This window comes from Chelonia mydas, chromosome 1 (assembly GCF_015237465.2).
Source record: "Chelonia mydas isolate rCheMyd1 chromosome 1, rCheMyd1.pri.v2, whole genome shotgun sequence".
Classification (NCBI taxonomy): Eukaryota; Metazoa; Chordata; order Testudines; family Cheloniidae; genus Chelonia; species Chelonia mydas.
This window is the reverse complement of record NC_057849.1, coordinates 209,367,123-209,395,069: the sequence shown is the minus strand read 5'-3', so window position 1 is coordinate 209,395,069 and position 27,947 is coordinate 209,367,123. Positions and strand designations below refer to the sequence as shown.

Below are 27,947 nucleotides of genomic sequence, written 5' to 3'. Positions count from 1 at the left end.
CAGGTGAAAGGATTTTTCCTCTGGCCAGAAGGGATTTTAAAGGTGTTTACCCTTCCTTTTATATTTATGACAGGTGTTAAGTCAGGATGTCCCTGGGCTAAGCTTTTGGCGTGAGTTCTCACACATACCCACTGTCTGTTGCTTCTTAGGAGTGCCTATGTTTTAGCAATGCTAGCAATACTTTTGCCAAGGTCATGTATTGGACAGTGAATTTGTAAACATCTGTTTTAATACATGGCCTAACTTTGCTTCACAGCCTCTGATTCAGGCCTCAGGTCTTGCACCAGGCCCAGGGCTCCAGGCTCTCTCTCTCGCTCTCTCTCTCTCTCTCACATTAGGGAACTCTTCGTGTGTGGCAGGGGGGTCCACAGGGATAGTTAGTGCATGGCACGCGGATGTGAGGTAGATTTACACTCCAGCTTGCTGCGTAGTAAGTATTCGTCTAGACAAGCCCAAGTTGTCATAAAGCTCAGCAATTAATAGAAATGTCACCATTTAGAATGCTGAAATCACTTGTCTTCAGTGAAAAGATGCATAGTGTACAGACACAAAAAGATTATATTTACTATTTGCTAAAACGAGGAAATAAATAACGAAATCACAACGAAGCACCACATACCAGAAGAGAAAGTCTTTGATCTGTTGCTCTTGTTAGATTTCTGACGTGCTTGGACATTGACATATATGGCCTCTCTGCGATTCGGAGAAAGGAAATGATGACAATTGCAGACATATGGATTATTAAATAGAAAAATTAACAAACTAGTACAAGAAATGCTTTCTCTGAAAAGAACACAGATTCTTCATGCACAGGAGCTGTTCTTTGATAGACAGAAACAATGCCACCTGGAGAAATCGGGGATTGAATTCTACATTGCTCCAGCATCTGAGACTTCCTATGAAACCCCAGACCAGGAAAGTCCATTTTCAGAAACACAGGGCTAGTCCATGAGACAGTGAGCAATAGATCTGAGGCCTGATATCTCACCCACCCAGCTCTTAAATGGCATGTTTAAAGCTTTTGTTTCTAACTCAGATAGGCAGGGAGATACCAGATCTTATAATCAGGGCCCTATGTTTTGTGCAATTTCATCACTGAGGAATTTATTATGGAATTCATCCCTCACAACACAATTGAGCCACAACAGTCAATCAACTCACCCTTCCTTTCTCCCTGCCTGCCAGAGCCTAGCCATGGCAGCAGAGAGTGGCAGAGAAAAACTTCCCTGAACTAAACCCCCTCAATTCAGGCACAACCTCCACATGCTTTGTGAATAGTGGGGAAGGATCCCAGAGGTTTTCTTTGCCCTGCTGGTCCAATCATCAAACATCCCTGCCCCATAGAGATGGGGGTTGTATGATTCCAGTTCCACTGATCATGAAAGAGGCCGTGCTCCCTGGAGGAGCTGTGATTGAGGGGACACCTGGGGAACAGGAAACAGGTTGAGTTGGGCTGGAAGCGACTCAGTCACATTTACAGAGCAGTGCATAGGGCTTAATGAAGGTTCACTTGTTCAAATTAACCTGCATTCAGCTTCACCCATTGGTAATGAAACAGGGGGAACATTCACCAGAAGTCACACTCACACCATGCGCCTTTTCAGAGACTTTGTGTTTGTTCTTGTTTTTAAACTTGAAAAAAATCAATCCAGACTGAAAGTGCATGTTTGCTCTCTGTCAATGGGAAAACATGACACATTTCTTCATATAAGGATGGGATTGTAAAAATTCAAAAAGCTCAGAGGAAGAAGAGAAAAATATAAATCTGATTTTACACAGACATATGGTTAATATAAGGTGTAAACACAAAGCTGCATGTGGTTGAAATCCCAGTCCTGCATTTCTAAAGTTGTGTCAAGTTACTAATGTTTTAAGGCAGTGGTTCTCAAACAGGGGTCCACAGAGGTCTTCCAAGGGATACAGCAACTCATTTAGATATTTGCTTAGTTTTACAACAGGCTATGTAAAAAGCACTAGCGAACTCAGTCAAACTAAAATTTCATACACATAATAACTTGTTATATACCGTACCCTGAAATATAAGTACAATATTTATATTCCAACTGATTTTATAATTATATGGTAAAATGAGAAAGTAAGCAATTTTTCAGTTAGAGCATGCTGTGACACTTTTGTATTGCATATCTGAATTTGTAAGCAAGTAGGTTTTAAGTGAGGTGTAACTTGGGGGTACCCAAGACAAATCAGGCTCCCGAAAGGGCTACAGTTGTCTGGAAAGGTTGAAAGCCACTGTTTTATGAGAATCTGTGCAAAGGTAATCAGCAGAAGTGCAAGAGCAGGCATATTAAAATTCTGCACAGAGTTCAGCGAATGGGCTGTGGTGATTGTGTGTCTTCTAAAAACTAGTGGAAGTTTAATAATTTGTGAAGGTGATAAAGTCACCATAAACCTTTGAATGGAGGTGGATCAGTGTCCTATTCCAATAGTGATTTGATAAATTGATAGGATGGGTGATATATGCAAAAGCTGACCAACCTGTCCTAGCACCAGCAAGTGGCATCAGAGCCAGAGTCTTAAAAAACCTTGCTGCAAACACACACAATGGCCTGTTGAGGTATGAAAGGTCATCCTGCGGTCGTGGGCACTAGTGTGTCTGAAACGATCCTCACAATGCAGAGAACCCCAATGGAGAGTGTGGTCACTATTACAAACTACTTTGAGATAATGGTAGGGTCTAAACAGAAATAGGCTTTCCCAACTCTGTACACTGTTGAATTAGCCCACTTGCCTACATCTGCCTGCCATATAATGCCACTGAGTGCTACAAGCGCAAATCTTGTTACCCTTTGGTCTTGATGGCCATAGTGGATCACTGATACTGTATTTTATGTTACTACAGACTGGCCAAGCAGAGTCCAGAGTGCAAGAATTTTCAATAACTCCATGGTGTTCTTGAGGGGACATACTAATAAATAATAATAATGAATAAAGCTTACAATCAAATTAAAGACAAGCTGCAGCAAGTGAGTGTGATGAAAATTAGAATGGAACAGTGGATGGAATATTAGAGCAACAGTATCGGCAAGGCTCCGGGTATAACTTGATCGTTCTGAATCATTTAGAAAGGGGATGTTCAGACCCTACTTCTGTGTGTAACTAAATGAACATATCACAGTTCCCGCTTCCAGCAATCGCTTTTGGCCCATTTTGGTGCAGACTGGAAAAAAAACCCACAAGGGGATTGTTCAGTTCCAGCGGCCTGAAGTTCCTGCTCTGAAGGGTGTTAAGAGCTTCAATGGCAGGCAGTTGCAGGTAAGTCAATCAGATAAGGGGTGCTGTATGTCCTTATTATGCCAACTACATGGCTGATGCCATGGAATGAACTCTATTTCTGCATACAAGATTGCTTATCCCATAGTTGCTGCAGCAGCAAATGATTTAGAAATATTACATATAAATCTTAACTGACAGGCACACTAGTTCTGAGTAAAGTGTTTAATGAACACTGAGAGAAGGAGGAGGAGGGAACAACACAAACATGACTGCAAGGAGCCAAATTTTCATTTGACATGAACCCTTATGGAAACCTGCTATGGACTGTAAAAGAAAATGAGACTCTTCCCTTAGGATTTTTAGCCACTCTTTAGCAATTAGTGGAGAATTCTGTCCTTATTACAGAATTGCATAGGACTGATTTAAAAATAGAAAAAGGAGATCATTCTACATTTGTTGGGTTTTTAGAGTAATTTCTATAGAATCTTATTTAATTTCAAAAGATTTGTATTGGTTTCATCCCTATTAAATTCTATAAGAGTTTTCTATATGGAAATAAACTAAATTAAAGTATAGAACCTGTAAAAGAACACCTTAGAAATGTCAAAATTGTGTCTACAAGGGTGCTTGTTTTCTGGGGCATCAGGTTAAAATATGGTGGGTGCTTTGGACAAAACATATAGACAAAAACATTGTACCCAAAGTCCCCTGCAACAAGGGGGAGTGAGTAGAAAGAAGTCTCAGTTAGCCAGGTGCTTTGTTTATTCTTTATTATCGGTCTGTGCTGTAGGGGATGGAGGTGATAGACTGTATATCCAATTCTTCTGGTTGTTCTTTGACTAATTTCTGTGGGTGGGTGTGATGGGTTTCCCAGGGTGCAACCTGGACTGTGGGACCACAGAGCTGTCAGTCCCACAACCTGGTGTATTCCTCTCACTCTCTGATGCTGTTGGCAAGCTACAGTCCTCTGGCAGGTGCTGCACTTACATAGGCATTCACAGACAGGGACACATCCAACTGAGTTACATGAATGATTTCCCCAGACACTCATGTACCAACAATAGAGAGGCCAATTCTGCCCCAGCCTTGCACCGCAGAACTGTACCATCTTACACTGGTCAGAAATCTGACCAGTATAAGTTCATTACCCAGTCCTCCACCCCTTGATGTGGAGAGGACACACACTAGCCTTTTTAAACTGAGTTGAGATTTCCCAAGCATTTCAACCAAAACACACTGTTTTATGTAAAATATAAAACAGATTTATTAACTACAGAAAGATATATTTTAAGTGATTATAAGTAGTAAGTGTAGAGATCAAAGTGGGTTACCTAAGAAAAGTAAATTCGCAATCTGAGTTCTATAAACTAAACAGGATTTGAATCAAACAGTGTCTCACCCTGATAGATGGTACAAACAGGTCACAGATCTTCAATACACAGGCTGGAACAGCCTTCCAGCCCGAGACCACTCCCCTCCAGTTCAAAGTCTTTGTCCTTCAGATGTTCCTCCAGGTATTGCTGTGGGGGAGGGAGGGTGAGAGGCCAAGTGATGATGTCACTTCCCCTCTTTTATAGTTTCTTCCAGCTTGCTGGAAAGATCTTTTGCTTGCGACATGCATGTCCACCTCCATTAGTCAAACAGTCTCCATTGTCTCCATGCTCTCTCTGAGAAGTCTTCTGGAATGACTATTGGGAAAGTAGATTCCCTGTAATGGGCCATCAGCTCATCTGGCTACTCCATTGTTGTACCTGAAAGACTGGTTGTGGATGTTCCCAAACTCAGAACATATTTCAGGAATACACCCATAGCAACATTTCATAACTCCACAAACAATGATAGCACATACAATCCAACATGATATTAATGTTCAACAGATCAAGACTTTTAAAATGATACCTCACAAGGCATACTTCGTACAAAACATATCATAATTATATGGGGGTTCCAGGGTGCTACTTTAAAGTACAGAGAGCTACAGCAGATTTGGTATGCAAAAGGTATCCACTTTATGCATGTAGGGACAGTGTCACAGGGTACTTTGCTCACCACTGGAGCACCTCCTTGTGGCCATGGCTGGGGATTAGCCCTGCCAGTCTGATGCCTCTGCCTTCAGTTGCTCTCTCTCTCTCTCTCAGGACTTGGCTGTTCCCTCTTCATGGCTTGGCGCTCTGGCCAGATCACTGTAGTTTTCTCATTCAGGGGTGGGGGAAGGTGGGGGGTGTACCAAAGTCTCTGTAACAACTGTCCCAGACAGTCTTCCAATTCACTGCCCCTCAATGGTGCCACTTCCCCAGTTGCTGGTAGAGGAACCCAGACCCGTCCTATTCTCTGGCTTCCAAACCCAGGAACCCTACAATGCTAAGCTCTGCACTGTCCCACACCTTGCCGCTGTTTCCCTGGACTGCTTCCTACCTTGCCTCTATCAGACTCTTTCTCCACCATCCTCGGGGTATGCCCTTCACTCCGAGCCAAGCTCCTTTTTCTCCCTAGCCTCAGAATGACTGCAGACCTCCTCCCTGCAGCCTCCTTTTGCTCTCAGCTACCTGTATACAAGCCCCGCCTGTTCCTGTCCAGATGAACTTCATCCTTTAATTAGCCCTCATTGCTCCCTGACTCCTCCAGGTGCAGCCTAGGTGGTCAATTGGCCCACCTAGCCACTTTAACCCCTTCAAGGGCTGGGTTTGGGGTGCACACCCCATCAGAGACAGCATATTGTTGGACGTAACATTTGGTGGGCAGATCTGGGAGGAGAATTTTATTCTTAAACTCCATCCACATTACTCTTCATTTCATAATATAGTTCCAGATTATTTCCCAGTATTTCATCATACAATACTGTGGTTTCTGTAACACAAAAGGTTGAAATTCTACAGAATCTTAGGGCTTGTTGATGTGCAGAACTGCGCTGGTTTAAATAAAGATTTGACTTTAAACTAATTTAATTAAACTAGTGCAAAATATTGTGTGGACACTCTTAGTTCAGTTAATTGTTTATTTGGGATCATTTAAATTGAGTTGGAACAGATACAAGCAGAGGCGGATTAAGCTTTTGTGGGGGCCTGGGCCAGAGCGAGTCGGGGCTCCTCTCCATGCCTTCTGCTTGCAGTCCCCCCCCCGACCTCCCACCCCGTGCTCCTGCTGAAGAAATGGGGTCAGGGTGCGGGGGCTTGCCCCACCCTCCCGCCTGGCCCTCCTGCCAGGGAGCAGTGTCGGGGTGCAAGGCTTCCCCCTGCCTGCCCCACGCTCCTGCCGGGGAGCAGATTTGGGACATGGGGGCTTCCCCCACTCGCCAGCAGGAGTGCCGGGCGGGTGAAGTGGGGCAAGCCTCCATACCCCATCCCCACTCCCTGGCAGGAGTGCCAGGCAGGTGAAGTGGGTCAAGCCCCCAAACCCCATCCCCACTTCCCAGAAGGAGCGCCAGGTGGGTGGAGCAGGGCAAGGCCCTGCACCCCAACCCCGCTCCACGGTGGGCAGAGCAGGTCAGGGTGTGGGGACGCCCATTTTTCCAGGGCCTCCCAATTGGCCAGGGCCCCTGGGCATGGGCCCCAGTGGCCCAGTGGATAATCCGCCACTGGATACAAGCTAAATCTAAAAATCCACTCTCTTAAAATGAAATGAGAGTGTTAACTTCGTCTTTCTGTACTGTTTAACTATATACATTTAAATTACACCTTCAGTTAAACCAGTGAAACTAAAACCTGTTTTACACACAATTTTTCTACCAGTATAACTATGTCAGTGAGGGGTGTGAATTTTTACCGAAATAGTTATTCTGGTAGAAGCCCTGGGGTAGATGCAGTTATACAAGTTTAGAAGTGCCTTATACTAATATAGTTTATTCACTTTCCTGAATGGGAATATCTATACTAATACAGAACACCTTTATACCTATATAACTGCATCCATCCTTGGGGCGTTGTACAGCTTTAACTCTATCAATATAATTAAAGTGGTACTACTTTTGTGTGTAGACAAGCTCTTAGACAATTTATTACATTGTGACCAAAAAAATAAAGTGTTTCCCCAAGACCAACCCCCCCCCCCCCCACATAGCCTTTTCTACTTTTAGTCATTTATATTTTATCCTAAAGGCAAGATCTCACGTTGCAAGAGGCAGACTGATGGCTGAAAAATGCCCAATGAGAGGAAGCTGTGAAGCCACATTTAACAGAAATAACTTTTTTTTTAACCTCCCCTAGACCCATCATGCTGTGTGTGTATGTGTGTGTGTCTGTGTCTGTGTGTCTGTGGAGGCAGGTGAGATTAATGCAGGATACAACCTACTCTGTTAAGCAACTGTTTCCAACACTCAGACAGAATTTTATCACCAATGGCAAACCAGGTCACACACACAGATGTAAAGATTTTACCCAGGGAAAGAGCATGTATTGCTCCTCCGACTTCGAATCCAGGTAAAATATTCTTAATAGTTATCAGATTCATATTTGCATGTTGTCTTTTCTTTAAAAAATGTCATTTCAAAAAGCTTTAAATAATTGTCATGACATTTTGTCAGTGAAGGCAATGTATTTGAGGACAAAATTGCACACACATTGTGCCTGATCCTTAGAAGATATCAATCCGCAAAGCTTTATTGAAATCAGTGTTGTCATGCTCATTTACCTCCTCTGAGGATCTGGCCCAGTGTTGCTAATAACAGACTAAAATATACTTTTAGCTAAATTATAAATTAGCAGAACAATAGTTTATTTTTTAAATGTCTTTGTCTGATCAGAGGGTTACTATGGCTTAAGTAAGCCATGATCTGAACAATTAGCTAGCCTGAGAGGCCAATTGTTGCATTTGACTATGTCTGCAATGTGCTAATTCTGGCAAAATGGTGGCATATAATCCCCCCGAAATCACAAAAGACAGTTGAAAGTTCAGCCACTGCTGCTGCAAGGAAGGCGCCAGATGGACCCATTTGTCCACAGTTCTTTTATATTTGGTTTTTAAATAATGACTTTCCTGTAACCAAACTATCAAATCTGTAAACACATCATACGCTTATCATAGAAGACAAAAGTTTAAGTGGATATTAGGGGAAAAGAGCTGACTTTGACAATATTTCTTTGTGAATAATATTCCCAGGACTTGAAAACAATTGATGAATTCATTCTTCAGTACATTTTGCAAAAATGATGGACTGCCACTAACCTATGTTACAATGATTTTAAAAGTAAATATGAAATACATAGTGTTCAGAGTAAGTTGGCTAGTTCATAATGTTTTCAGGGTACAATAGCTATTAATTAATTATATTAGCAACCAACGATGTCATCATTTTACAGTCTGTATTATTAGAATAAATAATATATTTACTATCTAGTTTGATTCTTGATTGTTGAGCTGTGATTTAATGTAACGGAATGGTAGAAACAATATTTTGATATATATTTACAAAAAATATTTCTCATCATTTAAATTTCATTTCATTTATTTATCTTAATTGCATTTACAATTAGAATAGTGATAATATATGGTACAGGGCTAGGTTATTATTATTAGTCTGACTTCCTATATATCGTAAGCCATCAAATTCCAACCAATTACTCCTCTACGGGGCTGAATAACTCCTTGTCTACCAAAAGGCATCCAGTTTTGATATGAAGAAAGAGATGGAGAATCTACCACTTCCATTAGTAGTTTGTTCTAGTGATTAATTGCCCTCACTGTTACAAAAAATTGGGCCTTATATCTAATTTAACTTTTTTTGGCTTCAGCTTCCAGCCATTGGGTCTTGTTATGCCTTTCTTTTCTAAATTAAAGAGCCCTTTAATATTTTCTTCCTATAAAGGTTCTTATACATTGTAATCAAGTCACCTCTCAGTCTTCTTTGTGAGAAGAACAGATAGAGCTCTTTAAGTTTCTAACTGTAAGGCATTTTCTCCAGCCCTTGAATCATTTTTGTGGCTCTTCTCTGCATCCTCTACAATTTTTCAATAGCCTTTTTGTAATGGGGACACCAGAACTAGATGCAGTATTCCAATGGTGATTTTCCCAATCCCATACTCAGAGGTAAAGTCACCTCCTTATTCCTACTCAATACTCCCTAGTTTATACATGCAAGGATAGTATTTGTCCTTTTCCCCACTGCATTGCACGGGGATCTCATATTGAGTTGCTTGTGTACTGACCCCTCAATCTTTTTCAGAATTGCTGTGTGGGTATGGCCTATATTCTTTGTTCCTAGATTTATGAATTTGCATTTGAGTGTACTAAAACACATTTTGTTTGCATGGGCCTATTTTACCAAGCAATCCAGATCACTCTGTATCACTGCTTCATCATTATTTACCATTCCCTCAATTTTACTTCTAAGTCATTGCTAAAAATATTGAATAGAGTCAGGCCTAGTACCAATCTTGCAGAACACCTCCATTTGATGGTCATTCTCCATTTACAACTACTTTTAGAGATCTTTCTGTTAACCAGTTCTGAATCCATTTAATATATGCTAATATTTGAATCAGAATGTGTGCTACTAAGTTCAATTATTCCTACCCTAAAGTTTTAATATTTTGGCTGACATTTGGTACACAAAAAGAAAAGGACTACTTGTGGCACCTTAGAGACTAACCAATTTATTTGAGCATAAGCTTTCGTGAGCTACAGCTCACTGGCTGTAGCTCATGAAAGCTTATGCTCAAATAAATTGGCTAGTCTCTAAGGTGCCACAAGTACTCCTTTTCTTTTTGCAAATACAGACTAACACGGCTGCTACTCTGAAACCTGTCATTTGGTACACAAGCTCTCAGTCAAGGAGGAAATTTTTCTGAAAGTTTAAAAAAAAAAAAAAAAGGTGAGATTTTAAGTGCAAAAAAGGTGGAAGAAAATGGAGATTTTCTGCAAACAAATTTTTTAAACACCTCTTGTGACTCAGTAGAAGATGGAGGAAACCTGAAATTTGGAAGGGACATAGTTGTTTGATGAAAATTGGTTTTGGTTTGCCCAAGTTATGTGGGGTTTAAAAATGTATTCTGCATGCATGGTATTTTTTGCTATATGATAATCCAAAGTGCGGGAGAGTTCTAGTGAGGTGCCCCGAAGTTCTGTTCTTGGCACAATGCTATTCAATATATTTGTCAATGATCTGGGAGAAAACATAAAATCATTCCTGGTAAAGGTTGCAAATGACACATATTTGTGGAGTGGTGAATAATAACTGTCCTCATCATTAAAAACTGATCTGGATCACTTGATAAGATGGATGCATTTGAACAATGTGGCCAATAGCCTAAAAGATATTTAGGAGTTTCTAATTCCCATTGAAATCTGTGGGAATTAGGCACCTAAATACCTTTATCTGGGCTCATTTTTTTAGTACAGTCAAATACAAAGTCATACATTTAGGAACAAATAATGTAGTTCACCCTTCAGGATGAGGAACTGTATCCTGGAAAGCAGTGACTCTGAGAAAGACTTATACGGGTAATGATAGATAACCAGCTGAACATGAGCACCCAGTGAGATGCTGTGGCTAAGAGGACCAATACTATTCAGGGGAATGTTGAGTAGAAGTTGGGAAGTAATATTATCTCTTTTTACAGCATTGGTAAGACCATTACTGGAATGCAGTGTCCAGTTCTGGTGTCCACATTTTAAGAAGAATGTTGAAAAATTGGAAAGTGTTAAGAAAAGAACTACAAGAATAATCTGAGGTCTGGAAAACCTGCTTTACGGTGAAACACTTAGAAAGTTCAATCTACTTAGTTTATGCAAGAAAAGGCTAAGACATGACTTGATCATGGTATACAAGTACATGGGGAGAAGATTTCTGACAATAGACGGTGCTTTATTGTAGCGGACAAAGGCATAACAAGATCCAATGGCTTAAAGTTTAAGCTGGTTAAATTGAAACCAGAAATAATGTGCAGATTTTAAACAGTGAGGGTGTTAACCATTGAAAAAATTTACCAAGAGCTGTGGTGGATTTTCCATCACTTGAAGTCTCTAGATCTCTGGATGTCTTTCTAAAAATATGCTAGCTCAACCACAAGATATGGGCTTTGATACAGGAATTGATATGTGAAATTATATGGCCAGTGTTATATAGGAGATGAGCCTAGATGATCATAATGCTACCTTCTGGTCTAAAAATCTATGAATCTACAAAACTAAGGATCTGCCAAAGTTGCATTGACACTCTGCATGTTTGTGTATATACACTGAGTGGAAATTTCCATTTAATAGAAAAAATATCTCTGTACTCCATTGGATTTGCAGATACATGTATAACAAAGTTGAGTAAAATTTCACTTTTAATATGTGGCATATGATCTGTGAAGATCTGAATCTAGTGAGATAGGGCTCTTTTATATGTCACATAAGGGTATGTTTGCAGCAGGTAGAATTCAGGTTGCAGGGGTAACCTGGACTTTGCCATCTGCTGATTTCTGAGGACTTTGCATTCTAATTTCAATGTTCATTTATGTAGATATCTTGAAATACAGGCAATGAACTTATTTGGGAAAAATTCTGTTTCCATGCTACAGAGTCACTTTTTTCATACAGCCAGATAAGTTGTGTTTAATATTTAAAAAAAGTAATGTGTATTTATTTGGGGATGGAGGGAATTTTTTTTATATTGACAGGTTTTCTAAGTCAATATGGTTAAATGAGTTTTCCTATTTATACAGCAACTGAATTTTAAAATTTACAAGCCTCCATTATTTCTTTACCATAAAAAAAATTCAGATTTTAAATAAAAAATATATTTGAACAATGTCTTCCTGCAAACACTATCAGAGTTATCTCTCTGTACAATAATTATATCTGCATAATTCTTCTGGGACCAATAGCATTTGAAAAACTTTTTTTAAGAAAAAATATTTAATTACAGTTATATATAATAAATATAAATGTGCATATTTTCTACATTTTATTGGACTAATCAATTAAGAAAGAATAAAACAAACAGCAAAATGTCTGTACACCCACTGAGTCACAACACAGGGGACCTAAAAGCATAGATGTGCCTCATTATTAACCATTTCCCCAATATTTTTCTTGTGATATTTACCTTTGTAAAAAGTTTGAATAGTTCAGACTGAACACTCTACAGATCAAGTGTGCTCGGATGTTTTTTCTAACAGCTAGACTGCTTATCTGACGGTCATGCATCATTACCTTTCCTTCTCATGCAGCATTACCAGTTCTGCTGACCAAATGCTGCCCTCAGCAACACTTGTGCACTCACATTATAGTCAACGGTTTTCACATGTGTAATTAATTGGAATTAGTTAACTATTCTCTTGATGTTACACAGAAAGGAATAAACAGCAGGAATCTCCCTCTGAGTTGTGTTGGCTCTGCAAAAAAACAAGAGGAATTTATCTTGTCATCAACCAGCATTTTTTATTCAGAAGAGGAATCACACTTTAAATTCACAGTATTCTTATAAAAAACATGAACTACCCATGACAGCAGCAACACAAGCCTCATCTTATATCTCACCCTTTCCTGAGTGGGGCAAAGATGCAAATATTATCCTCTGTAAAACCAGGGAGATGTTTTACCAAGGTAACATCTGGTGTCCCAGCAAAAATGATGAAATAATGATTAATAACTGAGGTACATGCATGCTTTAAAGGTGAGTTATTTTGGCTCCATTTTAATCTCCTGTTTAAATTTCAGCAGCTAATATCTCAGGCGACTCTACAGTTAGGGTCTGATGCTACATAACATTTTATAGTTACAGTTTCAAGTTGTAAGTGTACATATTTATTGGTTCTTTTCAAGATAGTTGCCACCAAATCCAGGTCTGAATTGGAATGTAGGGAGAGGGCAGGGAGCTGGGACAAGGAGCAAAGCAAAAAGGTACCGAGATCACCCCATGATAAGATTTGATATCTCTTGGTCTACATGGATTGGAAGCAAATGCTTTACATATACTATCTGAAAACTGAATTAAAGAAGTAACAAATTTAAACTCATTATTTATGATATCATGGGCTAATCACATGTTTGTTGGTATTGAATTTTCCTGGACAGGACCTAACATTAGAGCTAGTTGAAAACATGTATTTTGTTTCCACAAAAGATTTCAAATAAAAAAAACCCTTTTCTGTCAAAATGTTTTGCAATTTTGGCGGGGGTGGGGGGAGTGGTTTGCTGGCAAAAAAAGAAAAATATTTAGTTTTGTGTTGTTCGTTTCTTTTTTTTTGACAAAAACTGAAATGTCAGAAACTCATTTCTCGTTGAAAAATGTTTTGACAATCAATGTTTGACCACCTCTACCTAATCTATCCGGTCCCTGACATTGGATCAGTGTAATATTCAGTGTCTAATATCCACTAGTGACATAGCCCTGCACACAGGTTGGTGCATAAACTACCAGGAGTAGCCCGGGGAGCTATGATTTCTCACAGACACTTCTCTGAGGCACAATTCCCTCTCTGCTTCTCACTTGCTCCAAGGGGGTGGTAATTTTATGCTGGCATATATCAGCAGAATTTGTGACTCCCCCTGAGTTGACTCAGCTATGTCAGCCAGTTTGTTGTGGGCAGAGTCAAGGATCCACCTATTCCCCCCCCCTCCCCTCCCACACACACACACACACACACACTCTCCCCCCATTCTCCCCCTCTCCCCTCACACACACACACACACACACACACACACACACACACACACACACACACACACACACACACTACTTATCCACCTGTTCCAAGATTCAGGTAGTTCATGCAGCAGTGTAAGGCAGATTCTTACTCCCCCCATTGCTCCTCTGCATAGACGTGTAGTCTCAGGTATAATCTAGCCCATTGTTTCTAGCAGTAATGAAGCTGAGCCAGCACCGTGGGGAACATATGCACTTTGCAGATAGACTGATTCTTGTAATGATGTCTCTGTGTAATGGTTCTCACATTCAACATTGTCAGCATTTCCTTGCTCCTTACAGAGATCACATATGCTGAACTGCGTGTGCATCGTAAATCTGAAAGGACCAGCAGATCAGAGACTTCCCCTTCTGGTATTGTGGGTATTTGTTGGGGTGGCATTTTTAGTTATTAGAGATTTATTCTTTATTATGTTAGAAAACTGTGAAAACAATACTGCTGAGAATCTCTAAATTATAAATCATGTATAGAAATTATTTCAACATTTTAAATGGTGACTTTTCTATTCACTGGCTTATTGAGCCCTACAACAGCTCTGTGGTGAACGCAGTTTCAAAAGTAGTTTAAACTGGCATTTTCTGATTTTCTGAAATTCTTTTGTGCTCTGTTTCTGAAATTTGGGAAGAGGGAAGTGCCTTAAAATAAAACTGATTTTTAATGAGAACATTCACAAATTAATCAATATAATGTATTGGACTGGGCTTTGGTTTACTGCCATTCAGACTCTAGGCATCTAAGCACTTGTTTATTATGAAACCTTATCTAAGTCACAACTCATTTGCTCCATTGCAGCAACACTCCCAGTGTGTGATTGGCCACAGTTACCCTGGTGAGACCATCTTATATGCAGAGTTTCACCTACTATTTGTATTGTAAGCCATCTTTACCCCACCTCCTTGTCCTGAACAGCACTGAGTGCAGGTCAGATGGCCCACAGAATACTTTAAACTGAACTACAGAGTGAACTTTATGAGAATACTACATTGTGACACTGTATGGAGGCAGGGTTAGAGACCTGGTGGTTATCTGAGTGTGACTCTGTGGCTTATTGTGGGAATGCAACCTCAACCCTGAATTTCCTGGGTTTCTAATCTTTGGGTTTGTGTTATAACTAGAACACTCTTGTAAGGTGGACAAACTGTGACAGGGTGTATTCGGTCATTGTGGCTCCCTGCTGAGTCCGCCACAGTCCTACTACCCCTGACCCCCAAGAAGTAGCAAGCTGGGAGAAGAACAGCAGTGAAGGTGACTCCTACAAGCTTTCCTAGAGAGGACTCTCTGGCGCAGCTATTTTGGAAACCACAGAGACCTGGTCCTCCAAGGGCAAAAGGGGCTAGCAATAGCCAATCAGGGGCCATGCTGGCCCAAATAAAAAGGGCTGCCTGGGTTTAGCAGTTTAGCTCCTGGCTGGGAGTGGAGGAGGGAAGAAGTGGGTTTGTACCTGGCTGGAATAACCAGCAATCAGACAGCATTCATGCTGGGCTGAATTTCCATAGCTGGGATCACCGAGGGAGAAGGACCTGGGGATGCTGGGCCTGAGACAGGACTGGAGATAAAGGGGCCAGATGGAAAGAGGCCCAGGGAAACAGTAGTGAAGGACTGAGGGAAGTGATATGTGGCTGCTGGTTGTAGGATCCCTGGGCTGGAAACCAGAACAGTGGGTGGCCTGGGTTCCTCCACCAGCCACAGGTAAAGTAGTGTAAGACCCAAGAAGGGGGCAGGGCTTAGTTACAAACCTGAACAATTTAAAGGGCCCAGAACCAGGTTGAAGATCCTAGTGAGGGCAGATAGCCTGTTTGTTTACTAGAATCTTTAATACCCCACAAGGGGTTCATTTCAATTTTGTGACTTGGTCAGAGGGCCAAACCACTGAAAACCCATCAAAGTTGTCCTGCAGCCTGCAGGGAGCACCAGGGGTGAGAAAAGGCCTGTGGTACCACACCAAGCTGCTCAGAGGTGCTCAAGAGGTGAGTGCCCCTTTAGAATATGGAATCATAAAATATCAGGGTTGGAAGGGACCTCAGGAGATCATCTAGTCCAACCCCCTGCTCAAAGCAGGACCAATCCCCCACTAAATCATCCCAGCCAAGGCTTTGTCAAGCCTGACCTTAAAAACCTCTAAGGAAGGAGATTCCACCACCTCTCTAGGTAACCTATTCCAGTGCTTCACCACCCTCCTAGTGGAAAAAGTTTTTCCTAATATCCAACCTAAACCTCCCCCACTGCAACTTTGAGACCATTACTCCTTGTTCTGTCATCTGCTCCCACTGAGAACAGTCTAGAGCCATCCTCTTTGGAACCCCCTTTCAGGTAGTTGAAAGCAGTTATCAAATCCCCTCTCATTCTTCTCTTCTGTAGTCTAAATAATCCCAGTTCCCTCAGCCTCTCCTCATAAGTCATGTCCTCCAGCCCCCTAATCATTTTTGTTGCCCTCCGCTGGACTCTTTCCAATTTTTCCACATCCTTCTTGTAGTGTGGGGCCCAAAACTGGACACAGTTCTCCAGATGAGGCCTCACCAATTCTGAATAGAGGGGAATGATCACAACCCTCAATCTACTGGCAATGCTCCTACTTATACAGCCCAAAATGCTGTTAGCTTTCTTGGCAACAAGGACACACTGTTGACTCATATCCAGCTTCTTTTCCTTTTCTGCAGAACTGCTGCCTAGCCACTCAGTCCCTAGTCTGTAGCAGTGGATGGGATTCTTCCATCCTACGTGCAGGACTCTCAGTGCTCTGATATGAACCTTCAACCTCAACTTCACTTTAACAAAGACTTTGGTTTGGGACCATTATCCTTTCTATACAGTCATATGAACCAGTTTTCAGTCCAAATGATAGTGACCCCACAGCACATCCTTCTGAAGAATCAAGGGTCAGACAGTAAGGGAGGAAAACTGCACAGTAACTCTTCATGGAGATTTTCCTGAGGTGTCCCATTGGTGGGATGGCAAGTTTACCCCCTCTTGGGGAAAAAGAAGAGAATTCATTCCCCCAGAGCCCAGTACTCGATGCATATCTCAGGATCTCTCTCTGAGGCATAGGTTCAGGGTGTTCTGGTCCTTGTCCCCTCCTGTACACCATTCCCTAGTTCTCTGGATGAGTGGTTCTATCGGAGCGTCATTACTAGGACTTGCCTCAAAGAGCAGCGATTCACTCCAGAGGGGGCAACAGGAAGTGTGGTTCAACCTGGGGCTGTGTCACCTTTTTCAGGTAATCTGTGTGGCACTGGTGTGTGAACAATGTATCCCCCAGCCCTGCATCCAACTTGCCAAAGATCACAGTGGAACCCCAGTGCCACAGAAACAACTGATCCCTTCCCCTTCCCGCTACATGGAAGAAAGCTATGTGTGGATGGCCCTCATCATATAGGCTGAACAAATTTTCATGTAGTATTTTATAATCTGTGACATTTACAGCATTCCCTTCCTCTGCCAATACTATGATCCTGTCATAGGAAGCAATTGAGTTCCTCGGGGTCCCAGTCATCCTGGGAAACATTCATTCCAAGGTTCTTCTCCCAGAGTCTGATTCTCTCCTATCCTGCCCTTTGTGTCTCCATTTACATCTGTGCAAAGTGGGTGTAAAATGCTAACAAATAAAGATGTTTCCTTTCACTCAGAAGTATTTTTAGACTGTCAATTTCTATCTCAGCACCTGGTTAGAAACTGTCCGATATCTGAAGCCAATGTGGCAACGCTTGCACATCCTAGTAATGTGAGGGCTTAAATTGCAATTTCCTCCAAAGCAACTCTTTTGTTTCTCTTTTTTGCAGGTCCTGGCTCCCAGTGTTCAAGCTGGTTCTATGTTGCTGTAGTCCTGGGGCTTATCACACTGGTTTTCATGGCTGTTCTAATCTCTATTTGTGAGTGCCACTTTCCAGATGACAACTTTTGCTTTATTCATTCAGCTATGTGCATGTTTAAACCTCACCAAAAGGATATTACATGAAAAAATAACTGACAATGCAACATTATGGGTGACAAGTTAAACACAAATCAGAAAATTAAAATATTAATGTTTCCACAGGGACACTTACTATTATTTCACATGCAGGATATTTATGAAGGTGAATAATTAACAAAGCATCAAGTACTCAGAGATACTGTATATGCGCTCTGTGGGGGATTTCAGTGACCTATGAGAAAATTAACTTTTGAATTTCTTTATTCATAAGATTAAATTGCCAGCCTTGACTTTGTGACACTGGACCATAAGGTAGTTTTCTTTGTTTAATTTCCTTGGGCAGATCATTAGCTGGTGTAGACTCATAGACTTTAAGCCCAGAAGGGACCATCATGATCATCTAATCTGATGTCCTGCACATTGCAAGCCACAGAACCTCACCCACCCACTCCTGTAATAGACCCCTAACTTCTGTCTGAGTTACTGTAGTCGTCAAATCATGACTTAAAGATTTCAGGTTACAGAGAATCCACCATTTACACTAGTTTAAACCTGCAAGTGACCCCATGCTGCAGAAGAAGGCAAAAAAACCCAGGGTCTCTGCCAATTTGACCAGGGGGAAAATTCTTTCCAGACCCCAAATATGGTGGTCAGTTAGACCCTGAGCGTGTGAGCAACACTCACCAGCCAGACACCTGGGAAAGACTTCGTTGTAGTAACTCAGAGCCCTCCCCATCTAGTGTCCCATCACCCACCATTGGAGATGTTTGCCGCTAGCAGTCACAGGTCGGCTACATGCCATTGTATGCAGTCCCATCATACCATCCCCTCCATAAACTTATCAAGTCCAGTTTTGAAGACAGTTAAGTTCTTTGCCCCCATTGCTCCCCTTGGAAGGCTGTTCCAGAACTTCACTCCTCTGATGGTTAGAAACCTTCATCTAATTTCATGCCTAAACTTGTTGATGGCCAGTTTATATCCATTTGTTCTTGTTTCCACATTGGCGCTGAACTCTCCTCTCCCTCCCTGGTATTTATCCCTCCAATGTATTTATAGAGAGCAATCATATCTCCCCTCAGCCTTCATGTGGTTAGGCTAAACAAGCCAAGCTCTTTGAGTCTCCTCTCATAAGGTAGGTTTTCCATTCCTTGGATCATCCTCGTAGCCATCCTCTGCACCTGAATAGCTCCAGCAAAGTATCCTTGTTCAACAAAGCACTTAAGCACATGCTTAACTTTAGACACATGCTTAAATCCCATTGACCTCCATGAAACATTAGTGTGTGATTGAAGTTAAGCACATGCTTAAGTGCTTTGGTGAATCAGCAGTTCTATGAATGTGAAGCTTAAAAGGTATGTCTCTTTCTGCTTTGGGGTATAGTGTGGAATGAGGTTAAAAACTAACCCCCTTCTCTCTCTTGACACTAGTCTTCAATATTGTGAATTCTCTGATAGCATTACTATTATGTTCTTTGGCCTAAGAGCTCCTTTTAGCTTAACTGTACATCCCCACTAACTAGGCCTTTAAAGGTGACAGACAAAAGGGGGGGAAAGAGTTGTCCTGCTTTTTACATCTTTTTGAGCTTTAAATAAGCATGATGGGTTGACCCTCTGGTCTAAGTGGTCCCACTCTCCAATTACACCTGGTTCAAACATGTTGGAAGTTTGCAGGTGGGTTTGAGCCATAACCTGGAGTCCAAGTGTGATCTTCTAACAGCAGGTAGCATCAGGGTCACTTTCAAGTAATTACAGGCCTCACTGGATGGACACTAATGGGGACTGTGGAGACCCTGTGCCCATAATTCATTGGTCGGATATGAATACAGAAAATCCCTAAGCACTCATCATATTCTTAGGTGGTGCCATTGGCAGATATGGTTGAATAATTTTTCAAGTTACATATTATTTTTTGTATGTTTGTAAACTATTTAAATAACTATAAGCCCTGAAAGGGTTTGTAGTGGTGTTTTTTTTTTACTGCTTGCTTGTTACCTTAGAAATATCAGGATTATCAATTTTGACTTCCTTGTTATTGCTGGAGGATTTCTGTGCTGACTCCGCTGCGTAGGAAGGTAGCGTCTCATCCTTTAAATTAAATATTGGGATGTTGGATCTTTTTGTTAACGAGATTTACTCTCATATGCTTAGGTTAAATGGGGACTAATAAAAGAAAAAACAGAATTCTAGACAGTCTGAATGAAATTGATATCTCTTTTCAATTAATCAGATATATAACTGTAGTACGTGTAATGCCATAACCGTTCCTATTCTCCACCAAAGTAGGCAAGACCTGAATTTCTTATGGAGAAAACAAGCAGGGAAAACAAATCAAATTTAAACAAAAAACAACAAAGAGAAAAAAGATACCAGGCCTTCTTGATATCTCATAACCCAACAAAAAAGGCACAAACCTATTTTTAATCCCTTTGCAAGCTGCCTTCCTCACTGACTGTGCTCTAATACAACTGTGTTTTCTGACCCTCAGATACCAAGACTGCATATTACTGATGCTCCTATTAACCATGTTGTCTTCCTTTGCATTCAAGTCTGGAGGGGAAATAGTAAGAGTCCGTCCATGCTCAGGACAACCTGCACTGAAAACACTACATCTTCAGGGGAATCTCCATGCACAGGGAGATGCTCGATGACAATCAGTGGATTAATGGACTACCTGTGTGACAAAAGAGAGGGTGAGGAGTTACAGCCCCTCTCTAACTGTGCAGTGTGTTCCCTTCTGCTGTTTGTTAACACCCCTCTTCTATAACAACCTGAAAATGTTATGGGTCAAAATATGGCTTCTTTACTGTCCCCGCTGAAATCAATGGAACGATTCACAGAGGAAGGTACTACTCAGGATGAATAAGAGTATCAGAATCTGGCCCTGAAGATATATTTGAACCAATATTTACAATTCCTAGTTAGTAATTGTAATTATTGATACATACACTGTGCTTGGAATAGAACTGGAATGTCCAGGGCTGCTTTTAAAAATGACATTAGATACCTTAGAGCACTGATTCTCAACCTCTGGTCCATGGACTCCTGGGGGTCCGCAGACTATGCCTAAGGAGTCAGTGAAAGACTTATAGCTGAATTCTGTTCAGTCAGTTTTCAGTCGATCTACAAAGGGGTTTCCAAAGGGGTCCCCACCTGCATTCGAAATTTCCAAAGGGGTCTCAAATGAAAACCACTGCCTTACAGCTTCCAGGTGTTTTCAAGAACTGCCCGAGGCCAAGGATATTTTGCAAAGAGAGGGAAGGTCTTTGGCAGCCTGGGACCTTTACCAAATGACACATGTAGCCTTATTGCCCTGAATCTATAATTTGGTGATAAATATTTATTTTTTATAATGCAAATATTTTGCTTAAAACCTGTAGCAGGAAGCCAAGCAGGAGTGAGCTGTAGCTCACAAAAGCTTATGCTCAAATAAATTTGTTAGTCTCTAAGGTGCCACACGTACTCCTTTTCTTTTTGCGAATACAGACTAACACGGCTGCTACTCTGAAACCTAGGGAAGGTTGTAAACAGAAGCTCCTATGGTGAGGGAGAAAGAATGAGTGTAGTTGTAGGGATAATACTGTTTCCCTTATTCTAATAAAGTTACTCGTTCACTGTGGCCCTCTGTAGACTCGGATCTAAAGTACGCTGGTACCATGTTCAGGCTAACACTTGTAACCAACGCACTCTGGAGGTCTAGGCTAGATAAGGCCGGGTGCTCTTAACACGTGTTGAACCGGTCAAGTTAAAGTCTTTGCCTACACAAGGGCTGTGTTAGGAGGAAGTACATTTTCTGTGTCTCTCTAACCCAGGGAGGGTGTGACATTTGGAGTGCAATTATTCAGACCAGTGAGAGGTTGTCACTTCTTGCCATGTAACCCTGGTGTCTTTAATGCTCTGCTGCTGTGGCTCACAGCCCAGACACCAACAGCCAGCAAACACACATGCAGCTCCCTGAGCGTGTGTGCACTGTGCAGCCCTGGTTCAGCGCTCTGACCCCAGCAGCCTGACACAACACAACAGCCACACCCGGGTCTTCACCAGATTCGTTACAACTCACCCGGATCCTGTGGAAAACATGTTTTTAATGTCATTTCCCCACCAGAGTTAGGAAAACTAATTTTTTTTCTTGTAACACTCTTCAGTAGTAGTGGCATAAGAAGCCTGGTTTACTCTCAGAATAGATTATCCAAATTCTCCCTCTCCTTTATTTAACTGGAAACTGATCGCATTTGCATAAGTGGCAATTTTACTTTTCTAGTCTTCTTTTTTCAATGAGGAGACCTCTTCTCTGCTACGTCACTTGCTCTCAGCTCGTTGTTGTTCCCCATCCTCTCCTCATCACATTAGATTGTAGGATTTTCAGGGCAGGGACCATGTTTCAACTCAGAGGGGCCCTTTCTCAAGCCATTAGGAGCTACTAAGTTACAAAGAAAAAGAAGAATCCTTGTCTTTTACTTACACACACACACACACACATACACGCAAACAATATTCAGGTCACTGATTTACCGCCATTTCAGGTTAAGGGAAAACACCCGAACAAGCAAGAACAGTCACAGGCTGCATCTCAACAACTGAGAACAAAATGGCAGCTGCTGCCTTCAGGCTCCTAGAGAGGCAAACGTGCAGCACACAGGAAACAAAAGCACCAGTTTCACAGTTCGAGGCCGGAGCATGCACGGTGTCATGTTGCTCGAAGCAATCGTTCCCTAAATAGGCATTTAACCCATTCAACGATAATTAGAAGAATGTAAGACAGGTCGGTAAAATGCAGGGCAACTGACAGCTGTGACATTTCACCAAGAATATTTAATTTTCCAAAATGTATTGTTAGCAGCTGGGAGGCTATTTGCTTCCCCACAATATGTGACGGGAGTAATTAAACCATTTGTGATGCTGAGTAATGATCTTCTTTCCTCCCCCTCTCCAGGAAGAACCGAGTGTCTGCTCTGCCCCCCAGGGTGGATGCTGCACAGGGGGAGCTGTTACTATTTCTCAGAGCAGTTGGGGACCTGGGATGCTAGTATGCGAAATTGTTCAGGCAGGAAATCCCAGCTGCTTGTTGTTGAAGATGAGGCTGAGATGGTAAGTCTGGGAACATTCCACATAGTACCCAGCAATCAGCAAACCCTCCATGTCATTCAGACACTTGACTGAAAAGCACAAATATACCCTAGGTTTTATCAGAATCTCTGACCAGGCAGGCTCTCCCTGAGAAACTGTCTGTGAATGGGCTTTTATTTCCCCACAAACAAGAGCCCCACTTGGGAAGACACCAAGAGGGAGCAGGGCCTGGCCTTTCTTCCCTCTGGCTGCGATCAGTCCTCTGATCCATTACTGAAAAGCTGCTCTACCAATTCAGTGGGCTTCCCTGGGTCTCCATGAGGCTGATGGGCAGATGCTTCAGATGCAAATGTAGAAAGCAGAATAAGTTCTGATCTGGGAGGAGATTGGGGGTGTGATCAAGGGCTTTCTGCAGTCTACTAAGGCAGGAAAGGCTTTGCTTTGCGGTTGAGTGCGACTTTCATGCTGTCAGGGACCTGCCCAGTCTCCTTTGGAAATGTAGAGGGTAGATTCCCTCTACAAGGTAAAAAAGGCCTGATTTTCATGTCTGGCAGTTCACTCAGGGTCTGGCTGTTTTCAGCGACTCTTACGTTCTCCCAAGTGCAAGACTTTTGGGAAAAGCAGCTATAAGGATTCCCATGTGCCCTCAGGCTGTTCCAACCAAACTAGTTACCGGTGTGGCTGAGTCCTTGTCTTTCACATGTATCCCGGTCTCGGTTCAAAATGAGCATGTGATTGCATGAGGAATGAGGCAGAGCTGAAATGCCCCGTCAGTGTGTAATGTATTTCTGTTTAATCCACAGGAATTTATAGCAACCAGAACAGAAACGAAATATTTCTGGATTGGATTAAACTTTCAAGAGAAAGAGGGAAGATGGATGTGGCTGGGTGACTCCCAGTTAGAAGGGAACAGGCTGAGCTTGTGGGTGGATTTTTCTTTGTATAAATGTTAAGTTACATTAATATAAATGCAGATACAGCTCTGACTGCATAGCTCCCCGCTAAGTAATTCCCAAAGCACAGAGCTAGTACTGTGATTGAAGGCACATATTTAGCTCCATCTTAGATTGCAAAGTCTCCAGCATGACCTGTTCCACAGAGACTGTTTTCCTTACTTATAGTCACAGTCTTTAGAAAGCAGTGGTGCGGGTGATGCTGCATGAAGGCCTCATCCTCAATTTCAAATCACTGCAGACCATTGCTGCTTAGGCCCTGTCTACACAATCATTTGGGGGCTATTTTGTAGACGTTTTGCTAGGGCTGTATAGCAGCCCCATGAAAAACCTCTAGGGCTTGTCTGTACTAAGGTTATGGACACATTGTAACTTAAGTTAATTGATTGCCAATTAACTCAATTCAAGTTACACAACTATACATGTTAGTGTAGACACTGTACAAACATTTGTTCCTTCTGGTCTTGGGTCACCCTACAATGAACTCGAGGAACAAGTGTTTATGGAGTGTCTATATCAGCATGTATCATCAAGCTAATTAATTATTGATTAGAAATTATAGGAACAAAAGTACAGGACCAAACACGTCAGTCTAGACACAGCTCTAGTGTAACCATGTGGCACCAGAATAAAAAGAAAAGTGATTTGTATCTGTGGAGTTTGCCTTGGGGCTTCCACATGGGGAGAAATCTTTCACCCCTGTGACATCAACAGGAATGCAAAACTCCCATTGACTTCAGTGGAACCAGGATTTCACCCCTGAGGTTTGTACTAGGGCAGCTAAATTGGTGGAGTTACAACTGCACAAAGCAGTGTCCTCCCTAGACAGGACCTTACTTGGCATCAGAGTTAAGTTGATTATTCTTTATTCTCTTCTTTGGCAATCAGGTGGCTTTGGACAGGGTGAGGATAGCCGAGCTGGAGGAATAAGGTGCACTGACACATATCGAAGTGCAGTGGACACTGCAGGGGCACAGTTATTCAAATGGTTTAAAAATGTACAAAAATAATATGTAACTTGAAAGAATTTTCAACCACATCTGCCAATGGCACTAACCTAAGAAGGTGCTGAGTGCCTAGGGACTTTCTGTGTTCATATTTGACCAATGTATTATGTGGCCAGGGTCACCACAGTCCCACCAGCCTCAATTACTGTCCATCAAGTGAGGCCTGTAAGTATTTGAAAGTGACCCTGATGCCGCCTGCTGTTCGTAGAAGATCACACTTGAACTCCAGGTTATGGCTCAAACCCACCTGAAAACTCCCAACATGTATGAATCAGATGTTATTGGAGAGTGGGACCACTTGGGTTGACCATCTGGTCTGTCGTGCAGACTCGACATTTGGATTCATGTAGTTGAAAACTCCTCCGCGCTTCCTCACTATTTCTTCTTTGTGGAAGGGTTTTCCTCCTCTTGCTGATAATGCTCATGGACATGAGGACCCCTGAATTCCTCCTACCAGTGTCTGCTCTCCGTGAATCCCTGTGCAAATCCCATCTGTCCAATCAAATGGATTGCAATGAGCCTGCATATGCCAGTCTAGCCGCATAAGAAAAAAGCACACACACACAAAAGAAAAAAACCCTGGTTCCCTCCTCCCAATCTCTGTTCCTGTCTTTTTATTCAGTCCCAAGTTCTGAGCTAACCTCTCAGTGAGCAGCTTTTGTTTTCTCTTTAGGGTGGTGGAAAACGGAACTGGAGATGGCAAGAACTGTTTTGTTTTCAACAAGGAGAAGTTATACGCTGAGAGCTGCCCGAGTTTAAACAGATGGATCTGCAAGAAAAATGCATTCACGCTGGCTCCCTGGAACACCCCAGAACATTAGACACCGTCCCTTGTAGAATGATGCATTTTCTTGTACTTTGATATTTTAATGTAAATAATCATAAGAGCATTGCACAAAAACCATAGCATTCGGCAATCCTGTGTCGATTGACCACTGGCTGCATTAGGGATAGGTTTGTATTGTAACCCCCTGTAGCTCCTGGAGGCCAAGGCTAGAGAATGTTTAGCTAAACAGATTATAATAATTGATGCACGATAAATAAGCCAATAGCACATTCGATCCAGGGCCGGGCCTTTACCCTTCAGCTTGAGCAAGCTCATCCCATTTTATTCACCTCTTCAGATTCCAAACGCTTTTCGTTTTAGGCCAATCCCTTTCTCTTAAGATTTAGTGCCAAATGACATCTGCATAAATATGGAAATGCCTGTGACTATCTGCTCTGTATTAAGAAATGACTCAAACACCTCTTTTCTTGCTTACTTTCAACTTTTGTATTATTAAGATTTTCAAGTAGAAACTCTTATGCAATGGAAGGTTCTTTCCTGCTCCTTGGTGCAGCTGCATTAGCAGGAACCATTTCGGTTCCTCTGACCAGCCGTGCCCAAAGATGACTTATGTGTACATTCTGAGTAAATGTTACTATTAATTAACTGGACAGGAAAAATACTCTAACACCTGGAGAACTAAGGCACTTTGGCCCAGATCATAGAATCATAGAAGTGAACGACTGTCCCTGTACTCCTGTCCCTTGTACTCAAGGCAGGACTCAGGAATAACTAGACGGGGGGTTGGCAAATGGGAGCTCCGGGAAGCGAACCGCAGCCACTGGGAGCTGTGAGAGGCTGTGCCCGCGGATGGTCAACATAAACAAAATGTCTCGTGGCCTGCCAGCAAATTACCCTGATGGGCCATGTGCCGAAGGTTGCCGACCCCTGAACTAGACCACTCCTGACAGGTGTTTGTTTAACCTGTTCTTGAAAACCTCCAGTAATAGAGATTCCATAACCTCCTTAGGTAAACTATTCCCGTGCTTAGCTACCCTGACAGGAAGTTAGTTTTTCCTCATGTCCATCCTAAATCGCCCTTGCTGTAATTTAAGCCCATTGCTTCTTGTCCTATCCTCAGAGGTTAAGGAGAACAATTTTTCACTCTCCTCCTTATAACATCCTTTTACATACTTGAAAACTATTATCATTTCCCTGCTCAGTCTTCTCTTCTCCAGATTAAACAAACCCATTTTTGTCAGTCTTCCCTCATAGGTCATGTCCTCCAAACCTTTAATCATTTTTGTTGCTCTTTTCTGGACTTTCTCCAATTTTGTCCATATCTTTCCTGAAGTGTGGCACCCAGAATTGGACACAGTGCTCCAGCTTACACCTAATCAGTACAGAGTAAAGCGGATCCACACAGGAAATTAGGCTCTTAACATCCCTTGATTTCAGTGGAAGTTAAGAGTCTAAGTAGATTTGTGGAGCTGGGTGAGCAAGCATCTTAGAGAGGTAATTAAGAAAAAGCAGAAAGCATATAGGGAGTGGAAGAAGGGAGGGATCAGTAAGGCAAGCTACCTTATTGAGGTCAGAATATGTAGGGATAAAGTGAGACAGGCTAAAAGTCAAGTAGAGTTGGACCTTGCAAAGGGAATTAAAACCAATAGTAAAAGGTTCTATAGTCATATAAATAGGAAGAAAACAAAGAAAGAGGAAGTGGGACCGCTAAAAACTGAGGATGGAGTGGAGGTCAAGGATAATCTAGGCATGGCCCAATATCTAAACAAATACTTTGCCTCAGTCTTTAATAAGACTAAAGAGGATCTTAGGGATAATGGTAGCATGATAAATGGGAATGAGGATATGGAGGTAGACATCACCATATCTGAGGTAGAAGCGAAACTCAAACAGCTTAATGGGACTAAATCGGGGGGCCCAGATAATCTTCATCCAAGAATATTAAAAGAATTGGCACAAGAAATTGCAAGCCCGTTAGCAAGAATTTTTAAGGAATCTGTAAACTCAGGGGTTGTACCGTATGATTGGAGAATTGCTAACATAGTTCCTATTTTTAAGAAAGGGAAAAAAAGTGATCCAAGTAATTATAGGCCTGTTAGTTTGACATCTGTAGTATGCAAGGTCTTGGAAAAAATTTTGAAGGAGAAGGTAGTTAAGGACATTGAAGTCAATGGTAAATGGGACAAAATACAACATGGTTTTACAAAAGGTAGATCGTGCCAAACCAACCTGATCTCCTTCTTTGAGAAAGTAACAGATTTTTTAGATAAAGGAAACGCAGTGGATCTAATTTACTTAGATTTTAGTAAGGCGTTTGATACGGTGCCACATGGGGAATTATTAGTTAAATTGGATAAGATGGGCATCA

General features: G+C 41.8%; 1 protein-coding gene across 2 annotated transcripts; it reads left to right on the top strand.

Moving 5' to 3' along the window:
• The first annotated feature begins 7,354 nt into the window (after window positions 1-7,354).
• LOC119567306 (killer cell lectin-like receptor subfamily B member 1B allele C) lies at window positions 7,355-26,736 on the top strand. 2 transcript variants are annotated; one of them, XM_037911920.2, is made up of 7 exons: window positions 7,355-7,649; window positions 14,144-14,215; window positions 17,639-17,728; window positions 20,315-20,458; window positions 22,699-22,853; window positions 23,636-23,754; window positions 25,466-26,736. In XM_037911920.2, the coding sequence occupies exons 1-7, from the start codon at window positions 7,568-7,570 to the stop codon at window positions 25,611-25,613; spliced, it is 810 nt and encodes a 269-aa protein (XP_037767848.1). In that variant the 5' UTR covers window positions 7,355-7,567; the 3' UTR covers window positions 25,614-26,736. The 2 variants fall into 2 exon arrangements, with proteins under 2 accessions (XP_037767848.1, XP_037767855.1); XM_037911927.2 differs by lacking the exon at window positions 14,144-14,215 and having other exon boundaries at window positions 7,455-7,649.
• Window positions 26,737-27,947: the final 1,211 nt, after the last annotated feature.

Coding starts and splice junctions, on each gene's coding strand:
- LOC119567306 (XM_037911920.2), top strand. CDS start 7,568: ATGGCAAACCAGGTCACACACACAGATGTAAAGATTTTACCCAGGGAA. Junction 7,650..14,143: donor TCCTCCGACTTCGAATCCAG/GTAAAATATTCT, acceptor TGCTCCTTACAG/AGATCACATATGCTGAACTG. Junction 20,459..22,698: donor CCTGTGTGACAAAAGAGAGG/GTGAGGAGTTAC, acceptor CCCCCTCTCCAG/GAAGAACCGAGTGTCTGCTC.